General features: G+C 42.1%; 1 protein-coding gene across 2 annotated transcripts in view; it reads left to right on the top strand.

The window, feature by feature from the left end:
• The window catches only part of SLC25A37 (solute carrier family 25 member 37), a 47,778-nt gene extending 29,030 nt beyond the window's left edge, over positions 1-18,748 (top strand). For both annotated transcript variants that reach the window (XM_087706186.1, XM_087706187.1), the window contains 3 exons: positions 11,217-11,445; positions 15,518-15,574; positions 16,651-18,748. In XM_087706186.1, the coding sequence (XP_087562312.1) occupies positions 11,217-11,445; positions 15,518-15,574; positions 16,651-17,168 (804 nt within the window). In that variant the 3' untranslated portion in view covers positions 17,169-18,748. The remainder of the gene's footprint in view (positions 1-11,216; positions 11,446-15,517; positions 15,575-16,650) is intronic.
• Positions 18,749-19,524: the final 776 nt, after the last annotated feature.

Raw genomic sequence — 19,524 nt, forward strand, 5'->3', positions numbered from 1 at the left:
CGGTTCTCCGAACTACTCAAAATTTCCACTTCTGGCTCTCCAGAACTGGTCAGAACCTGCTGAATCCCACCTTTGCTTTGCATGACCCTATCATGTGATCTCACCCCAAGCAGTCTTTTTATATTTACCATTTATGATAAGTTTTAAAGCATACATTAACATTTCAGGGACTTTCTCCGTGTCCCGCTTAGTCTACTGCTGAATGTCACTTTAAGGCATGCATTGCTTCAGTTAAGAATCACTGTTTTATAAGTCAGAATCCAGACTGTTGACCTGTTATTCCAGACTTTGTAATATTGGCTGATATGTACAAATTGCCTTAAAAAAAAAAAGATATCTTGCAGCCTGACTTTTAAGTTTTGTGCGGGTGGTGTGTGAAATTGTTTCAAATTTGAACCATCTCGCATTATAAAATACCCCTTGTTTTCATTTTGAAACAGTGATGTCAAGAGTAAAACACATGTTTTGCATTTGAAATGGCCAGGTTTATTTTAGAAAAGTTTTAAGCTCAAAATGGACCTTGTAGAGTCAATTTATGAAATGTGAATCCAAAAATAAATGAGGAGACTTGGCATATACATTTTTTGCAAAAGAAACATGTTCTTTTTTAATGCAGATTGATGTCTTTCTTATGGAATATACTATCTTTTGCACCGTTGCATAAGGAAACATTCCAGCTGAAATTTTTCTTGAACTTATCACTACTTTTGAGTATTTTTTCTACTTTGTTAATAGCAGAAATCTCTCAGTTCTGTCCAATGCTCTTTTGAGATTTTTGAAGGAGAAAATCAGCTATGAATTCCACACTGTGTTACTAATGTGTAATTCGGAACAGAATCATTTTAATTTAATTTATTCAGTTTAGGCACCACCCGACTCCAGACTAACTCTGGCCAATAAAACCAAGCCAAATAAAATAGTACAATAGCAATAGGACTTAGGTTTATATAGCATTTCTTAGTGCATTCTTGTTCTTCTTCGTGTTCTTCTTGTTCTTGTTCTTGTTGTTGTTGTTGTTGTTGTTGTTCTTCTTCTTCTTCTTCTCCCGCTGTATCAGTCATTGGATGTTTGCTATCACGTTGGCGATTTTATTTTTATCAAACAGCTGCATGAAAAAATGCTGTTGAGTTTTGTCCAAACCGGTCCCTTAGATTTTTACAGCCTTATAGATTTTTTTATAGTGCTTTACAGCCCTCTTTAAGTACTTTACAGAGTAAGTATATCGCCCCCGACAATTTGAGTCCTTATTTTACCGACCTTGAAAGGATAGAAAGCTGAGTCAACTGTGAGCCTGTTGAGATTCGAACTGCCAGCAGTCGGCAGACAGCAGAATTAGCCTGCAATAGTGCAATACTGCATTCTAACCACTGCACCACCACAGCTCACAATGCTATATAATAATTATAAAAATGGAATAGTGGAAGAAATCCCAATAGACTCCAATAAATCTGTTCACCAGTTGTGCCTTAAAAAAAATCACAGACCACAGACTTTAATGCATTATGTATCATTGCATTTTCTCATACTTAAATGGCAAACTGGTATGTGAGTTTTGTTGGGGTAAATTAAGAAATAGGTGTGTCACTCATGATTAAATGCAGGTCTAATTTGCGGCCTTTAGATGCTTCATTTCTGTATAAGGGTAGCAAAGGGTTGCGGGCTTTTTTCATTTTGAGCTGTGAATTCATATTCAGGAAGAGAGTTTTATCTATTGTTTGAACCAGATCTTCTTGCTTCGCTTTAACCTCCCAGCGTTATATTGCAAGATGTTTTGAAATGTCTCTTTGAGCTGGCAGCAAATGAAAATGAAAAACAAAACTCCAAATCCCTCTCCCCCTTGATAAAAGCCCCAGCTGGATGAATAAAATCTCAAGTTGTATTGAAAGTAAAGATGAAAGGTGTGTAACTTCAGTAATTTTAAGCGGTCTAAACTGGCACCTTGGAATTAGCTTTCATAAGTATCCTCAGATATGTTTTGCTAACCTAATGTGTACAGATAGTCCTTGATTTACAACAGTTTGTTTAGTGACCGTTCAAAGTTACAACAGCACTGAAGAAAAGTGGCTAATGACCATTTTTCATTAGAAAAATGAAGCGTTCCAGCATCCCTCCTTCCCCTCTTTGGTCATCTGATCAAAATTCAAATGCTTGGCAACTGAATGGCAACTCACTTAGCAACTGACGCATGTTTATGATGAGTGTCCCAGAGTTGTGACCTTCTGACAAATAAAGTCAGTGCGGAAGCCAGAATCACATAACAACTGTGTTCCTAACTTAACAACTGCAGTGATTCACTTAACAACTGCGACAAGAAATGTCATAAAATGGGGGCAAAGCTCACTTAACAACAGTCTCACTTAGCAATAGAAATGTTGGGCACAATTGTCATCAGTCAAAGGACTACCTGTAATGGGTTCACCTTTCTTTGGTTAATATCTTTTCTCGTTGAGTTTAATGCCACATGAGCTATTTGAAAACCGCAGGTGACCTTGACCGAGAATAGTTTTTGAACTTTCCTAATGTACAGATTTTTTGATAATATATATATAAAAAAACCTTGCCCCTTAGAATTTAATGTCTTGTTATCTGAACCCAGATATAAAAATTGCAGAGCTGCTGTTCTGAATCAGCTGTCACTTCAGAGGTGCCCCGTGAAATGTGTCCGCTCATAAGGAGCTTATACAGCTAATGTGCTGGAACTAGACGTGTGAGAAATCGATTGGCCCAAGAGTAGGGACTGTGATGTTCATGGGGATACTCAGAGGATTTGCCATTTCTTTTTAGCAAATGTGAACGAATTGATGGATCTCTAGATATTGCTAAATTACAACTTTCAATAACTAGAGCCAGTTTGGTCTAGTGCAGTGTTTCTCAACCTTGGCAACTTGAAGATGTCTGGACTTCAACTCCCAGAATTCCCCAGCCAGCATTCGCGCCCACACCCATTCCTTTATCCTGCAAGGTTTACAGGGAAGGAGGGAAAAGGATAGAGTTGGTGGGAATTGAACAGGGGAGGTGTTAGGTAAGCTCCCCGTTGGGAGAGCGAGTACGTTCAGAGAAGCGTTGTTAGAGTTGTGTTGGAGAACACACAAACCAGCATACAGAGACACTGCAGTTTAAATATGCTTTTACTTTCGTGGAAATAGAGGTATCAGAGTCCATCAAACAGTCCAAGTCATACACGGATAAGACAGTCAGTCATCCATGTCTTTCAGTTAAGGGATAATTCAAATAACATAGTCCAGTATCATATAATCAGTTCAGAACTCAAAGTTTGCTAGCAGTTGCAAAACTTACAATAGCTCATGGTACTCAGATCAGATCAGCCCAGCATCTAACGAAACAGAGAGCTAACAGTCGTTCTGGCTCCCTCTTATGGCCGATTGAGGAAGCCAGCAACCAATCACATTTTACAGTATGATTTAAACAAGTATAGCATTGTTACATGATTTATATATTGCCAACCCAACCGTTAGAATTATATTCCTAATAGGAGGGAAGAAAAGGGACACCTATTTAGGCTTCACAGAAACAGATTGCAAACAGATTAACAGAGTTGGAAGGGACTTATCCAACACCTACCCAAGCGGGAGACCCTACACCATTTCTGACAAAGAGTCCAATCTTCTTGAAAGTCTCCAGTGATAAAGCTCCCACAACTTGTTGTTTATTAGTTTTGTATGCTGCCCACTCCCGAAGGACTCCGGGCGGCTTCCAAAGGCAACTTCTGTTCCATTGGTTGATTGCTCTCACCATCAGAAAATTTCTCCTTATTTCCAGGTTGAATCTCTCCTTGGTCACTTTCCATCCATTATTCCTTGTCTAGCCTTCAGGTGCTTTGGAGAATAGCTTGACCCCTTCGTCTCTATGGCAGCCCCTCAAATATTGGAAGACTGCTATCATATCTCCCCTGGTCCTTCTCTTCACTAGACTAGCCAGACCCAGTTCCTGTAACCGTTCATCGTAGGTTTTAGTCTTCAGTCCTCTAATGCAGGGGTCTCCAACCTTAACAACGTTAAGCCTGGCAGACTGGGAATTCTGGGAATTGAAATCCGCCAGGCTTAAAGTTGTTAAGGTTGGAGAACCTCGCTCTAATCATCCTGGTGAGAGAGAGAGAGAAAGAGGGAGGGAGAGAGAGAGAGAGAGAGGAGTGAGCTACTGTGCAAAAAGGTTATCAGCAAAGGCTTTAAAACAGGCACACAGATGCCATTTTTCAAGTGCGTCAGATACTGTACGGCTAATATGTGCAGAGTTTTAAAAAGTTGGTGTAAGGATTGTAGATAACTTTTTAAGATTGGCTGTAGAACTTACCATCGCTGGGCAGATACAGGACATACAACAACAACAACCACCAAACCAACCTAGGGTGTTATGTTTGGGACGATTGGGTTTTCCTGTCCCCCCACCTCGATTTTGAGAAGCGGATTACTGGGGTTTAAGGCCTACATTCTTTCTTCTTCTCCTTGTTGTTTCCTCCAAGCCGAATCGTTAGTGAACCCCGCCTCACAAAAGGCAGCTTCATTTCCTGGGGCGGCTGGTGTGGCAGGGATGAAAAGGAAAAGAAGATGGATCAGGGGTGTTTTTGAAAATATTTGAGCACCACGCCCCGTTTAGTCACAAGGAGCTTGACATGAAATAAGCGCTTTTGGTTTGTTTACACTATTCGGGAAAATTACTGTGTCTGAAGAGAGATGTAGAGTTCAACTAAGATCAAAAACTCGTTTCCTTCCTTCCTTCCCTCCCTCCCCCCTCCCTCCCCCTCCTTCCCCTCCCTGCCTCTTCTCCCTCCCTCCCTAACCGCCTAGAGAGGGCTGTAAAGCATTGTGAAGTGGTATATGTCTAAGTTCTATTGCTTTTTTCCTTCCTTCCCCCCCTCCCTTCCTTCCCTGCCTCTTCTCCCTCCCTCCTTCCCTAACTGCTTAGAGGGGGTTGTGAAGCACTGTGAAGCGGTATATGTCTTAAGTGCTATTACCTGCCTGCCTTCCTCCCCCTCCCATCCTTTCTGACTTCCTTCCCTGGTCCTTCCCTCCCTCCTTCCTTCCCTCCCTCCTTCCCTGTCTCTTCTCTCTCCCTCCCTAACTGCTTAGAGAGGGATGTAAAGCACTGCGAAGCGGTATATAAGTCTAAGTGCTATTGCACACCTTCCTTCCTTCCTTTCTTTCCTTCCTTCCTTCCTTCCTTCCTTCCTTCCTTCCTTCCTTCCTTCCTTCCTTCCTTCCTTCCTTCCCTGCTTCTTCTCCTCCCTTCCTGTAGTGGACCTATCCATGCACACACAATACTACTACCAAGACTACGCTTCTCCAGCATCTTCTTTTCCTTTATTGAAAGGCATATATTTCAATCTGGAGCAAAGTTATTCCTAAGAGAAGATGAGAAGGGAGATTTAAAAGAAAAAGAGCAAAAAACAACTGACTGGCTGTTTGTTAAAAGGAGCGTGGGTGACTCATATCCTGAGATCTTCCAGTCTGTTAGATGCCATAATTTTCAGCATTGCTTAAAGCCATGCTGGCTTGGAATTTTGAGAGGAAGTAAAAAAAGAACCTGCATCTAATGGGGCTTAGGTGGCAACTACTGATGAGGTTGTCCTTTTTGTAATGCAACATCCTCTCCCTCTCCCACTTCCTTTCCCCACCCCTGGATCAGACCTTTAAAAGTTGACCCCGTTTGCACGTAGAAGTTAAACGGAGATAGATAATATTAGTTGGATCTTGAAAGCCGCCATCTGGAAATTCTTAGATTGAGATTCTAGTTCAGATGCAACTTTGATCAGTTGGGACAATTGGTTAAGCTGTGTAAGATGAATAGAAGGCATACTTGGATTATACATGAGACATTGCATTAATGACACACTTCTATACTTTAAAGAACAAACAACTCCAGTTCCTTTACTATAGCTTTACTATCCCATCTCTGTCATCTAGTAATATCAAGTCAAGATCTTCATAGGATTGGAAAATCAGGCTGGGCCTGCATGTATGTTTCAGCTTGTTTCCAAATCATAAGAAGTAGAAATTAAGGGAGTAAGGGTTTTAAAAAGTGTGTCTATTCAGATATTTACAGTGTTGCTCATCTTTCATTAAAATAAATTATATAGACATTGTATAAAAAAACAGACTGCATACCGCCCTTGACACAGTTCTTTAATTTGCTTTACACTAATGATTTGACACTTACATGATCTTTCATTCAATTGTAGGTGTAGCTCTCTGTCTACACAAACACATAAGCACCAGCTAGTTTTAATGGGATTTGCCAAAGCCAAGAATTTTGGCAGCTGGCAAATTGGTGTTTTATTCGCCATAATTCCTCTACTGCATTTTCTGAGGATTTAGAGCTGACAAAATGATTTGGGGGATTAGATTCACATGTTGTTCAGGCTTTTCAAATAGATGGTTACGTGGAAGTGGGATTTGCTAGACTTGGGTAACTGAGATGCCTGGGATTTAAGCCTTGCCGTTTCTCTCAGCAAAGTATTATGAGATAAGAGAAATAATTTTTCTTACTTGAGAAGAACCTGAAATTTCCGAATGAGGATGTGTGTGTGAACTTTATCCACAAAGAAGCTGAAGAAATTCCACCAGACTGAGTAAACTTGCTGAACTTCCCTTGAATTTTCCAAGTTCAGCAGTCCAAGCCTGTTAGGTAACTAAACAACTAACTTTATTATTAAACAACCATCTAAGAAAGGGGAAAGATGAGAAATATTAAATATTAAAGTAGCCTGAGTATAAGCTAAGGAGGCAGAAATAAAATTAGGGGAAATATCAGAACATAAATGGTAATATATAGAATGAATAAAAATAATAGAATAATTAGAAGTTCGATATTACGCATTTCTCTTCTATGTATGTTTAAAGAATGAATATGAAGGTTACTATTTGATTAATGTGATAGAGATTATTAATAATGTTAACGAGAACTAGATCAATATAAATGATATATCTAGTCAAATTTGTTCATATATAATAGAGAAATATTTAGATGGAACAAGAAAGATACAGATGAAGATAGAGACAAAGATGAAGAGTTAGGCAATTTTTGTTTATGTATGTTTGAACATTATAATGAGGATTACCTAAATTGGATAATTGGGATCTAGATTACTAATACAATTACTGTGAATTGGATTAATATAAAAAAATGGATAAGAAGTCAGGCACAAAATAGGAGAAGAGATGACATTAGTCATTTTCCTTTTATGTGTGTGTAAATAATATAATGAGGATTATATAAATTTGATAAATGTGATAGAGAACAATTCGCGTGAATTGGATCAATATGAATGATATTTAGTCACATTTGTTTATATATAACAGAAAAAGATAAAGATGAGGAGTTAGGCATTTCTTGTTTATGCATGTTTGAACAATATAATGAGGATTACTTAAATTTGATACATGGGATAGAGATTACTAATAACCGTTATTGTGAATTGGACAATAAATATGAATGATACTCAGAACCAACTCAGTTCACAAATAATACGGATGTATATTTTTAGAAAAATAATACAAATGTATTTTAAAAAAATCAGAAACTTGGAATTAGCTAAGAAACTATGTTTTTCTCCCAAGGGTGTTTTTTTCAAAAGGCAAGTGGACTTTCTTGGTTTTTTTTCCTTGAAAATGTTTTTCGTTCTCATTCAAGAAGCTTCTATTGAACCAAGAAAATCCAGTTGCCTTTTGAAAAACACCTTTGGGGCAACTACGATCTGGATGATTAAGAATCTTCATAGACATCTCTTTCTTTCTTATATTGTTACCTAAGAACTGTGATACCCAGGAAAATGGGATGATGTCTTGGCTAGAGCATATGGCCCAAGACTTAGGTTGGATCTTCTGCTAATGCTTGCAGAGTCAGAAACATTCAGAGCTCTCCATTTGCAGCCATGTGTGACCAGGAGAGAAGTGGCGTTTTTTTAAACAGAATTACAGTCATCCTGCATTAGTCAAGTTGATATTAAGGCTGTTGGGACATGTCCAGTCAGGCATCTGGAGTTTTGCAGGCATTCAGCTTGGATTTAAATCATGCCAGTCATCAGTCCTGTGTCATCCTGAGCCGTGATATTTTTGAATCAACAAGGGGTGGGGAAAAGCCTGCTTTAAATCTGTTAAGACTAGTCACTGCTTGATGCGGGAAGCATAAGGCCACAGCACCTGTCGCGGATGATCTTTCTGTCTCTGCTTGAAAAAAATAATAGTCTAGTCATTGGGTATTATTAAATCTACTACTAGACTTTCTCCTGACATCCCACTGAAATCTACACCTTATGTTTAAGACTTTTAGATGCAGGAAGCATAGAGCTGGCCAGTGTGTGCATGCCTGTTTTTTGAGCCATTTTCAGGCTGTTTTGGGGGATGAAAATGGCCCCCAAATGACCAGAAAACGTCCTGAAAAATGGCCTGTTTTGGGGGCGTTTGTTGGGGCTGCCTTCTGGTGCTCTGGCGCCTGCAAAGACCAGCTAGCGAGCACACATGTGCACTCCGGAAACCATAAGAGCAGCTGGCGACAGTGTGTGTGCCCACAGAGAGTGCTCTGCGTGATACCTCTGGCACGCATGCCATAGGTTTGCCATCACAGGTTTAGCGTCTCCTGCTTAAGCAGGTGCTTGGACTAGAAGACTTCTAAGGTCCTGTCCAACCATATTATTCTACGTTCTAAACCATTGTTGCTAACGTTTAGTAACCAGGGGTTATCTAACCGAGCTATGTTAAGAGGTTTGCATTAGAGGTATTATCCCTTCTGGCCACTATGCATTTGGCTTAAGATGGGTATCCATTGCTAAGATCTGTGCCCAAAGCATCTATTGTTCCTTCTCTGTAGACACATATTGGCTTCAAAGGGCCTTGCAGCTACTTTGCTGGGGATGGCACTGCCATGCTGGGCAGTCTTGCAGCACCCCCTCCTGGCATGTTCCAAAAACATGATTCTTAGATGCTTGGCTTTTTACAGGCAATTTCCCCCTTTGCATTGTGGGAAATAATCACATTCCCTATATTTAATTCATGATTTTTTTAAAAAACATATTACGCTTAACTTCAAGTTTGGTTAAGTAACGTTTAGTTTTGTCTGGACTCGATCCACATTTTTCCTTTGCCCTGTCTACTTTTTCTATGCTAGTACAGGAAATTTTTGACTTACGACCACAATTGAGCCCAAAGTTTCTGTTGCTAAGTGAGACATTTGTTAAGTGAGTTTTGCTCCATGTTACGACTTTGCCACTATTGTCAAGTGAATCCCTGCAGGCGTTAAGTTAGGGACATGGTTGTTAAGTGAATCTGCCAAAGGGGATCACATGAACCCCAGACACTGCAACCGTCATAAATGTGAGTCAGTTGCCAAGTGTCTGAATTTTGATCACTTGACCACGGAGTTGCTGCAAAGGTCTGAAAAATGGTCATTCGAACAGTCACTAAATAAACAATTGTAATATATTTGAATCCTAGCTGGATACCTGGGCTCTGCTACGAAACTATGTGGCTGGGCTTGATAAATCAAGACTTACAGTTTGAAAATTAATGAGTAGTTACGATCGGCCTCTCCTCTCCCCTTCTCTCCCTCAGGCTTGTCCCACAGAAGCCTCTCCTCTCCTTGCCCCACAGAGGCCTCTCCTATCTAATCCCCTTCTCTCTCTCAGGCTTGTCCCACAGAGGCCTCTCCTATCTTATCCCCTTCTCTCCCTCAGTCTAACTCCTTAGCATCGGAGCGTTTTTCAGATGGAGAGGGGGATTAGAATGTCTAAACTCCCAGCCCACAGGCCGGATGAGTCACGCCCAGGTCATGCCGCTGCCCAAGTGGCAGTTGGAAAAGAGTTCTTTTCAGGTGGGGAGGGGGAGTAGAACGACGTCTAACTCCTTAGCATCAGAGCGTGTTAATAATAATATAGTAAATACTAATGATCTGATGGTCATTTTGAAAAATCCTTTCTTAGCAAACACTTAGAAGCCAAGAGGAACATAGGTGCCACATTTCAAGTTTGTAGGCTTTACGGTTCTGGAGATTTTGTGATGCCATGTGAGTGACATTTCACTTTTATATGTATTTATATAGATTAATAGCTTGGGTTGGTAGTTGGACTGTTGGTTTGGGCTCTGAGCTTGGCAATTTGGTCATAAGTCAAGGACTACCTATACATTACAAACTCTGCAGGTTAGCAACTAGATACTTCTGGGTTAATTCTGGCCTTTGGAAGAATATGGCTTGCTTGCTGACATTACTCACGCAAGGAAGAAGCCAAACAGAAGGTTGGGAATGCCCCCTCCTTCCCTTGGATTTGATTATTTCCCAATCATTTTAGATGTCTGTGGAGACATTTTGAGCTTGTGGTCATCTTAACTGGGCCTTCATCAAATGCGGGGGGGGGAGGGGGGAAGGACCCACCAAGAGCTTTTTCATTACAGATAAATGTGAGAATAACAAATGTTAGCAACATTGTCCAACCAACACAACATACACTTACACTTTAAACCAGGAGTCTCCAACCTTGGCAACTTTAAGACTGGAGGACTCCCAGAATTCCTCAGCCAGCTTTGCTCCAAGGTTGGAGATCCCTGCTTTAAACCCAAGAATACACCAAGGCAGATACTTGTCCACTCCAAGGATAAAACATCCAGACACAAGCTGAGTGTCTTGAATAGGTCATTAAATAAATTGTGATTAAAAAAAAAATTAGAATGTGCTGAAATGGATAGATTAACATTTAAAAGAAAAGAAAAGGAAGAAACAGAATGCTCTTTAACAGGGGACTTGTTTTACCAATGGCTAACTAATAGAAACAGGTTATAAACTTCCCAGACAACACGCTGTTCAGATAGATATGGAACTTTTTATGTTTGTTTTAAAAAATGTATCGATAAAACATATATTTTAAAAAATGTTATAAGTCAAGAACTACCTGAAGGCTCTTCCAAGACTAGGCATGCCTCCTCCCCAAAGTTGTGTCTTGCAGCCTAGAGTAGTGGTGGCTAACCTTTTCCTCGAGCCGTCGCCCCAGTTCAGTTCCACCGAGCATGCGCAGCAGAGACCCAAAGACCAGCTGGCGGGTGGAAGGCACACGCATGCTCGGTGGAGCTGAACTGGGGCGACGGCTCACGTGCCCACAGAGAGGGCGCTGCTTGCAACCTCTGTCCTGCATGCCATAGGTTCGCCATCACGGGCCTAGTCTCTCTCGTCTCCTGTAAATCATCCCTCTTCTTTTTTTTTTTGTCTTCTTGTAGACTCGGATGCAGAGTTTGCAACCCGACCCCAAAGCTCAGTACCGGAGCGTCTTTGAGGCCTTGAGGAAGATCGTCCGCACGGAAGGCCTCTGGAGGCCTCTGCGAGGAATTAACGTCACCGTCATCGGAGCCGGCCCAGCCCACGCCTTGTATTTTGCCTGCTACGAAAAAATGAAACGCACTTTAAGTGACATTATTCAACATGGAGGCAACAGCCACCTGGCCAACGGTATATTGACATAACCCCATGGGTGCCATCTTGGCGCTTTGACTCGACTTGCGTACTTTTTCATGTGGTCTGACATCTTCAGCATGCAATTTCTGCTTCTGGAGAGACAAAAAACAAGACGCTTGGAAGACTCCCATCATTGGCAACCTAGGCGTTCTTGCTACCTTCAACCTCTTGTCTATTTCCTACAGGCACCTGCTCAGTTTTAGAGGCACGCATGTATGAAGAATACCGAAGATACGTAGTGCTCCGGTTCCTCTAAAAGTTAGATGTTCAAGTGTTTTGATCGTAAAATACCTCTGATTGGGCTCTGGGAAGGAGTTGTCTGAAATAGCTTGTCGGTCTAACGTGGGCCGCTTTCTAGGAAAATTTGGTTCTTATTTTTTGGGTTTCGCTTCTCTCCAGAAATCTGTTTTATCACTTGCTAAATCTTACCAAATTTGGCTTGTGCTACCAAGAATGTAAAATTACAAGCTGGCTGGATCAGCCCAATCTTCACCCCTGGTCCGACATTTCTACTTCCCATAATAATCAGCCAGCTGTCTTTAAAACATTACCAGTCTTTCTCTCCAGCATATGACACGCAGAGGCACGCTGGTTCTTTAATTGGAATTTCTGCTTTTAGGATCCACGTTGATGCATATTATTTGCTTCATAGCAAACCATGGGCTAGAATAAATTCTCTAGTCTCTTCATTGGCAGTTCACCAATCTGCATCTTAATTGCCTTTCTATTATCCTCCAATTAACACAAATAGCTTTTCACTGATTTTTGTTTGTTTTATTTAGATCTTCTTGGCACTGAAAGAAAGAATCACTAGGTTGCTAATATTTAAATGTATGCCTCCCAATTCCTATTTTGCTTGGCAGACACTGAAATCGAAAATGGTGCACTTACTTCTCTTAATATACAAGAAATACAGATTTGTAATCTCTTTAAATATGCGGTTAATTGACCCGTGGCAGCATAGTGGTTAGAATGCAGTATTGTAAGCTAACTCTGCCCACAGTCAGGAATTCAATTCTGATCGGATCAAGGTTGACTTAACCTTCCATCCTTCTGTGGTCGATAAAATGAAGACCCAGATTGTTGGGGGCAATATGTCAATCTTATTTCTGCTACCATGTCAGATCCCTTACTTCTTGGTCCCACCAGATGCACCTTCTTAGGTGCGGTGACCTGCAGCATTCCTTGTCTCCCTGCTCTGGTAGGATGTTAGGACCTAAAGTTTGAATTACGTGTCTGGAATGAGTAGTAGGTGACGCTTAGGCATATTAAAAGGGATGCGGTGGCTCAGTGGCTAAGACGCTGAGCTTGTCGATCAGAAAATCGGCAGTTCAGCAGTTCCAATCCCTAGTGCTGTGTAACGGAGTGAGCTCCCATTACTTGTCCCAGCTTCTGCCAACGTAGCAGTTCGAAAGCATGTAAAAATGCAAGTAGAAAAATAGGAACCACCTTTGGTGGGAAGCTAACAGCGCTTCATGTGCCTTTGGCATTTAGTCATGCCGACCACAAGACCGTGGAGATGTCTTCAGACAGCGCTGGTTCTTCAGCTTAGAAACAGAGATGAGCATTGCCCCCTAGAGTCGGGAATGACTAGCACATATGTGCAGTGAAACTTTTACCTTTAGGCATATTAAGAAGATGGAGTGTGATCAAAGTACCATCTTCAGTTTGAGGGAATCACTCCCATTTTTTGAAGATGCTTTTTTTGGGGCCAGGGTGGTACTACTTTTCACCATAGTTGTCTCACTGGTAGAGATCCTTGGAGGTCAGCCTGGATTAGTGATTTTTTTTCTGGAGATTATTTCCGGCTGAGATGGTAATAAACAAGGCAACATGAAGGCACTCCTTCTCTCACACCAAAGTGTTCTTCAATGTTATTGGCTTAACCTGGGATTATAATTATGGTATTTAAAGTGGCAGAGTCTAAGAAGTTGTTTATCATTTTCTTAGCATCCGTTACTAATATGTATTTTTCAAGATGATGCCTGTTTTTCTTTGTTTAAGAACAATGAATACCACACAATAATGTGATATTCCCGAAGCTTTCATTGTATAATGATTTACCTTAAAAAGTCTCTAGATGTCAGACATGTTGTCTGAATGTATCTTTTGTAGTGTTGATGTGTGGGTAAGAGAGAAAACATTCTAACTGATCAGAATAGAGTTTCAGATTGATTTTTTGATTTTGCCCTCCAAGAAGTAAACCAAAGTAGGAGTATTCCTCCAAATTAGTCAGTATTCCTCCATGGCTTAACTTTTGGAATAGTGGAAAGAGATCATTGTTTTCTTCCCAAGAGAAATAATTTCCAGTAAAGTTTTTTTTTCTTTTTTCTGACTGACACAGAACATTTATAAATTTGGTTATGTGGCCTTCCTACACAATACAGAATTTGGGATTATGCAAGATTAATTATTTGACGTTCAATAGAATTTCAATGAAGGGTGCTGAGTGCTGTATTCGTGTTTAGTTTGATTTAAAGATGCACAAGTAGGATTGTGTATTTTACATGGACAGTTGACGTTTTATTTCAATGATCGCTAAGGGTTTTTTTTCCCACGTAGAGAGAGTTCGTTAGATTGAAGGAAAAAAAGGAAATAGATATCCCTTCCCTGACCTGGAAGAGGAAACTCTCAATTGCCCTATGAATCCTTGAGATGCACAAGTTATTTTCCATTAATTAAGATTATGTTAGCGTTTGTTAATTGTTTCTCAGTGCATCAATCCACAGCAGAGGTGTCCAACCTTGGTAACTTTAAGACTTGTAGACTTCAACTCCCAAAATTTAAGTAGACTTCAACTCCCAGACCAGGTTATTTGAGGGACTGTCTCTTGCTGGTCACATCAACCTGACCCACCAGAGCGGGGAGGCTGGGAATTCTGTGGGTCCCATCCCCAAGGGAGATACACCTGGTGGGACCCAGAAGAAGGGCCTTCTCCATGGTTGCTCCCTCTCTCTTGAACATCATCCCCCCCCCCCCCCGAGATTAGAATGGTCCCCACTCTAATACTCTTCCGGAAGGCGCTGAAGGCCTGAGCGGGCCTGGGGAACCCAGAGTGGGATGGAGGCCATTAAACGGCTTGTGTGATCTGCTGTCGCCAGGATGGGAGGTGCGGGGTGATTTTATTACATTATATTATATTAATTTACTTGATTCTTCTTATCAGTTTCATTGTTTTAAATGTGGTTTTAGATTCTGTAAAGCACCTTGAGTCGCCGTGGGCGAAAAGGCAGCAATATAACTTCAATCAATCAATCTATAAAATTTAATAGCCAGCCTGGGAGTTGAAGTCCTCAAATCCTACAGTTGACAAGATTGGACACCTTTGATCTACAGTAATAGCTTTTGCTGTCATTATTAAGGCAATTCTGAATGTTCTTTGCAATAACAAAAGAAATCTTTTGTCATATGTTACGACTAATAATTGAGTTCAAATGGTTATATTTCTGGTTATATATAGCAAAAAAAAAATTAGTTAACTTGTGCCCTTTGAGTAACTTGCTGAATGCTGCTAGAGTTGGTGAGATTAGGGAAAAAATCACGCCAGCTAACATTTTCTCTTGCACTGAAAGTTCTAATTCCATGGTAATTTTTAAAGGCGTTTTGATTTGGCTGCCAGTAATAACGTAACTCCAGGTTGTATATTTCTAGCATCTGTAAATCTAGGCAACATGTTCTTTTTTAAAAATAAGAAAGAAAACCTTTTATTCTTCTCAGCCGTGCTGTTGGTAAGTTCATGGAAATTTTAGATACTTTTAAAATTTGTTATTGTGGAGGTTTTCATCCGGTACCCTTCGGATTTTTTTTTTAGAAATTGTTTCACAGCTGTTAAATGCAATTATTTTGTATGTGACTCTTAGTATATGCACATCTGTGATACTGTATGTTCGTTTTCAAATGATCTGCGATATATTAGCTTGGTTTCCAAGATGTGGAACGAGCCTGTTGGCCGATGTGTTGAATGCTAATCATTAAGGGTTTGCCGTTTTGTACACAGAACGAATGAAGGATGGTTTGTCCAAACTTGCTTTGTGAAAGGGGTCTGTCTTCATTTCTTCTTTTGCAGGCATGGCTGGGAGTATGGCTACCCTTCTTCACGATGGTGTCATGAATCCAGCAGAAGGTAATCCTTTTTGGGCAAGTGGCCCAGTGAGGCCGAGAGAAGGGAAAGATAATGAAAAAAATTTATCTGAGATATGCATTATATTGCACATCAGGGTTCCATATCAGATAGGAGAACATGTTAAGAGAGAGATACGGAACGTATTTTAACATCATAGGGCCGTGATGGCGAACCGATCCCACGCGTGCCAGAGGGGGCACGCAGAGCCCTCTCTGCTGGCATACGCGCCATCGCCCCAGGTCAGATCTCTGTGCTGTTTCTTTCGTGAGCTTCTGTTTCCCTGCAAACGACGAAACAGAAGCTCACAAAAGAAAAAGATCTTACCTCTTGCTGCGCTGCTGGAGTTGGGATGCCCCACGTCCCGCCAGCCAGCTGGCCTTTGGGTCTCTGCTGCACATGGGTCTACGCATGTCTACACATGTCCATGTATGTCTGTGCACGCTGCACAGCGTGCACGCACACCTTTCAGTTTGGGCATGGGCATGCACGCAGTTTGGGCACTCGGTGATATCTTCCAAACCCCACTCTGTAGCAGACGATACTTGGCAAGAAGTCAGGAATAGATCTTCACCCTAATGAATTGAACTAATTGTCTCCTGCAAACTCCCCTCCCCATTTGCTCTTCTTTATTCCCTATGGGAGGGGCCATTCACCGTCCACCTGTGCCTTTACTCCCAAGTCAACCCTTGTCCCTTAGCTGTTCCCTTCTCCTGGCAACTCTGTGCATGTGTACACTGGGAAGAGGCTCCAGCTGTTCTTCTGCCCCACTAATGTCCGACTCTGAAGGCAGCTGATAACTGTCAGACGGCCCCGGCCCCCTCTCTGCCTCTGACACAGAGCTCTCATCAGAGCTTTCCCTAGACTCCAGGACTGGTCCATGCTCCTCCCCAGCCTCTTCACTGTCTGAATCTGCTGCCAGATCCACTGGCGGGCCACGACAGGTCTCTTCCACTCAAGTGTGTGACCTTGATCTAACTTGGGTTTCTTTTGTTGTTTGTTGTCTCTTGTGTTGTTCCTTGGCTCTGCTATCCTTTTCCATCCGGGGGCCTGGGCCACGTCTGATCTTGTGATGCCAGTCGTGAAGCAGCGCATGCAGATGTACAACTCTCCGCACAAGACAGTCATGGAGTGCATCCGGACGGTGCATCGGACGGAAGGCTTGGGTGCCTTTTATCGCAGCTACAGCACCCAGCTCACCATGAACATCCCTTTTCAAGCGATCCATTTTATCACCTACGAGTTCATGCAGGAGCAGATCAACCCCCAGCGACAGTACCACCCTCGCTCGCACATCGTTTCGGGCGCCGTGGCAGGAGCCGTGGCAGCAGCTGCAACCACTCCCTTGGATGTTTGCAAGACTTTGCTCAACACCCAGGAGAACCTGGTGTTGAGTTCTGTCAACAGCGGGCACCTCTCTGGCATGGCCAACGCCTTTAGGACAGTCTATCAACTGGGAGGGGTCACTGGGTATTTTAAGGGAGTCCAAGCGCGTGTGATCTATCAGATGCCTTCGACGGCCATCGCCTGGTCAGTCTATGAATTTTTCAAGTACATCCTTACCAAACGCCAATTAAAGAAAGGAGCTCCTTGTTGATGGATCACCGTAGCAACTGAAGACAAAATTTTGAGCAACTGCAGATAAATTTCTGAAGAAGCTGTTGGCCTCTCTCCCTCCCTCCCTCCCTCTCTCTCATACTCCCACCCTCTCTTTTTTCTCCCTCCCTCTCTCTCTCCCTCTCTCTTTTTCTTTCTCCCTCCCTCTCTCTTTCTCTCTTTTCTCCCTCCCTCCCTCTCTTCTTCTTTCTTCCATCCTCCCTCTCTCCATCCCTCCATCCCTTTCTCTCTCTCTCACTCCCTCCCTCTTTCTCCCTCCCTCTCTCTGTTTCCTCCCTCTGTGTGAAATTCACCAGGTTATTTATGGCCATTTGTAAAGATAGCTGGTGGATCCCTGACTGGATTACGTGTGTGTTTGTGTGTGTGTGTGTGTGTGCGCGCACCAAAGAGATGTGCTTTGGAGAGGAGGTGTCTGTCTCTCTCCTCCCATTCTCCTCCTGCTTTTGCTAAATCAAAATGTTTATTCTTTTAGACCTGTATTTATAGTTTTCTAGGGTGTTGATAAGGGTGATGAGATTTGTACACGTTGGTACTTATTTTTTCACTGGAATGCTTGGGGGAGGGGACCTAACCTGGGGAGGGTTGCGTAGTTGGTGGGGGGGGGGGGAGAGACAAATGCTGCTGCTTTGGACAGCTTTTCCAAAAAGGCAGATGCCTTTAACCGATCAGAGACATTATGCAATGGATAAAATAGATGGATAATGTTTATCCTTTATTTTTCTATTATTTTTTTTAAGGAAGAGAAAACCGTGCCAGGGTGACTGCTTTGTGAATTTTAAAGGGCTTTACTGTTTTTGTTGTTCCATTGTTCAGAAGAGTATTTTCCTCCTAAACTAGAATAGCGCCAAGCACATCTGGTCTGATATTATACTGGCTGTTAAAGTTTGTTTTCTCTCTTTTCCTTCCAATGTACTTGAAGGGATTTCAGACTGGGGGTGTCTGTGTGGAGCGGAGGGTGGGATTGCGGTGTGTGTGTGTGTTTGTGTGTGTGTCAGAAATATTCAGATTATGGCTCTCACGATCAAAGAACAACAGTCTCTTTGTGTAGGTGGGATGCTGAAATACGCAAAAAAGGAAGCTTGGTTTTGTTTGTGCGACAACAGCTGTGGATGTCACCTTAACTTTTGTCACTGTTACACACACAAACATCCAACACCCACCCACCACCTTCCAGATACTCTTGTTTCAAACTCTCAAATCCCAAGGATTTGTGTTACATTTTTCCCCTCTTAAGCATGTCTGAACTGGGCTGCTTCTGATAATAACCATTCAAAAGCCCTTTTGTTTGGTCACACTTGAGCAGGTGTTCAGCCTCTGAAGGTACACCGATGAATGGCATCTCGTTTTTGGATTGCCATTGTGGCCTTTCAATTTTATTTCTGCTTCTCATCAAAGCTTTGCTTCCCTTCAGCCTCCCTTCTTTCTCTCCTCCCTAAGCCAGGCGTGCTATGATACACAAGTAAATTGCACTCGTGTGTAAACAAACACTCAAGAAAACGTCCTCAGGAATGGGGGCATCACGTTTACATTTCTGCAAGAGAGCTTGCTGCCCCCCCAAAATATATATATATACTGACAGCCATTCCCTGGTGTTCCATTTTGGCCTTGAAAACCCTTAGTGAAGGAAGCTTACGTCCAAAGTTAAGAAGAAGAGAAATGAGGGGGAAATGTTGCATCCGTGAGCATCCCTTTTCAGGTACTTGATCGATTAAAATGAAGATGAATAGAGTAACAGATTTTAACAGGTTAACAGAGTCAGAAGGGACCTTATAGGTCATCTAGTCTGACCCTTCGGCTAAGCAGGAGACCCTACACCATTGCTGACAAATGGCAGTCCAGTCTCTTCTTGAAAGTCTCACGTGATGAAGCCCCCACAACTTCCGAAGGCAACGTGGTTGATTTTAGCACTTGGGAAAAATTGGGTGTACCACTATGAAAACTTACGGAGTCTTAAAATAATGTTTCCCCCCCCCCCTTTTATCTGAAGAGTATTGTGTGGAAACAGATTGCAACCAGAGATCATGTCCTCAGTTTACTCGCTACACCTTGGTTTTTGTTAACTAATATTCTAAGGCAGTGGCCCCCAATCTTTCATGTCCCAGGGACTGGTTCCGTGGAGAGAGGTTTTTCCCTGAGCTCAATGGGACGGGCTTTTGTGTGCTGCCTGCATCCCATGGATGGGGCTTTGCTTGTTTGCATGGCCCAGTTTCTGGCATGCCACGGCCCAGTACCAGACCCCTGTTCTAAGGCAAACGTTTGTACAAATAACCTGTCCTTGCACACGTCATGCATTTAATAGGAATGGTGTCCAGGGTTATCTGTGATGAGTTGCTCAT

This window comes from Thamnophis sirtalis, unplaced genomic scaffold (genome assembly GCF_051295495.1).
Source record: "Thamnophis sirtalis isolate CommonGarterSnake01/CBP01778 unplaced genomic scaffold, rThaSir2_p1.2 scaffold_2, whole genome shotgun sequence".
Classification (NCBI taxonomy): domain Eukaryota; kingdom Metazoa; phylum Chordata; class Lepidosauria; order Squamata; family Natricidae; genus Thamnophis; species Thamnophis sirtalis.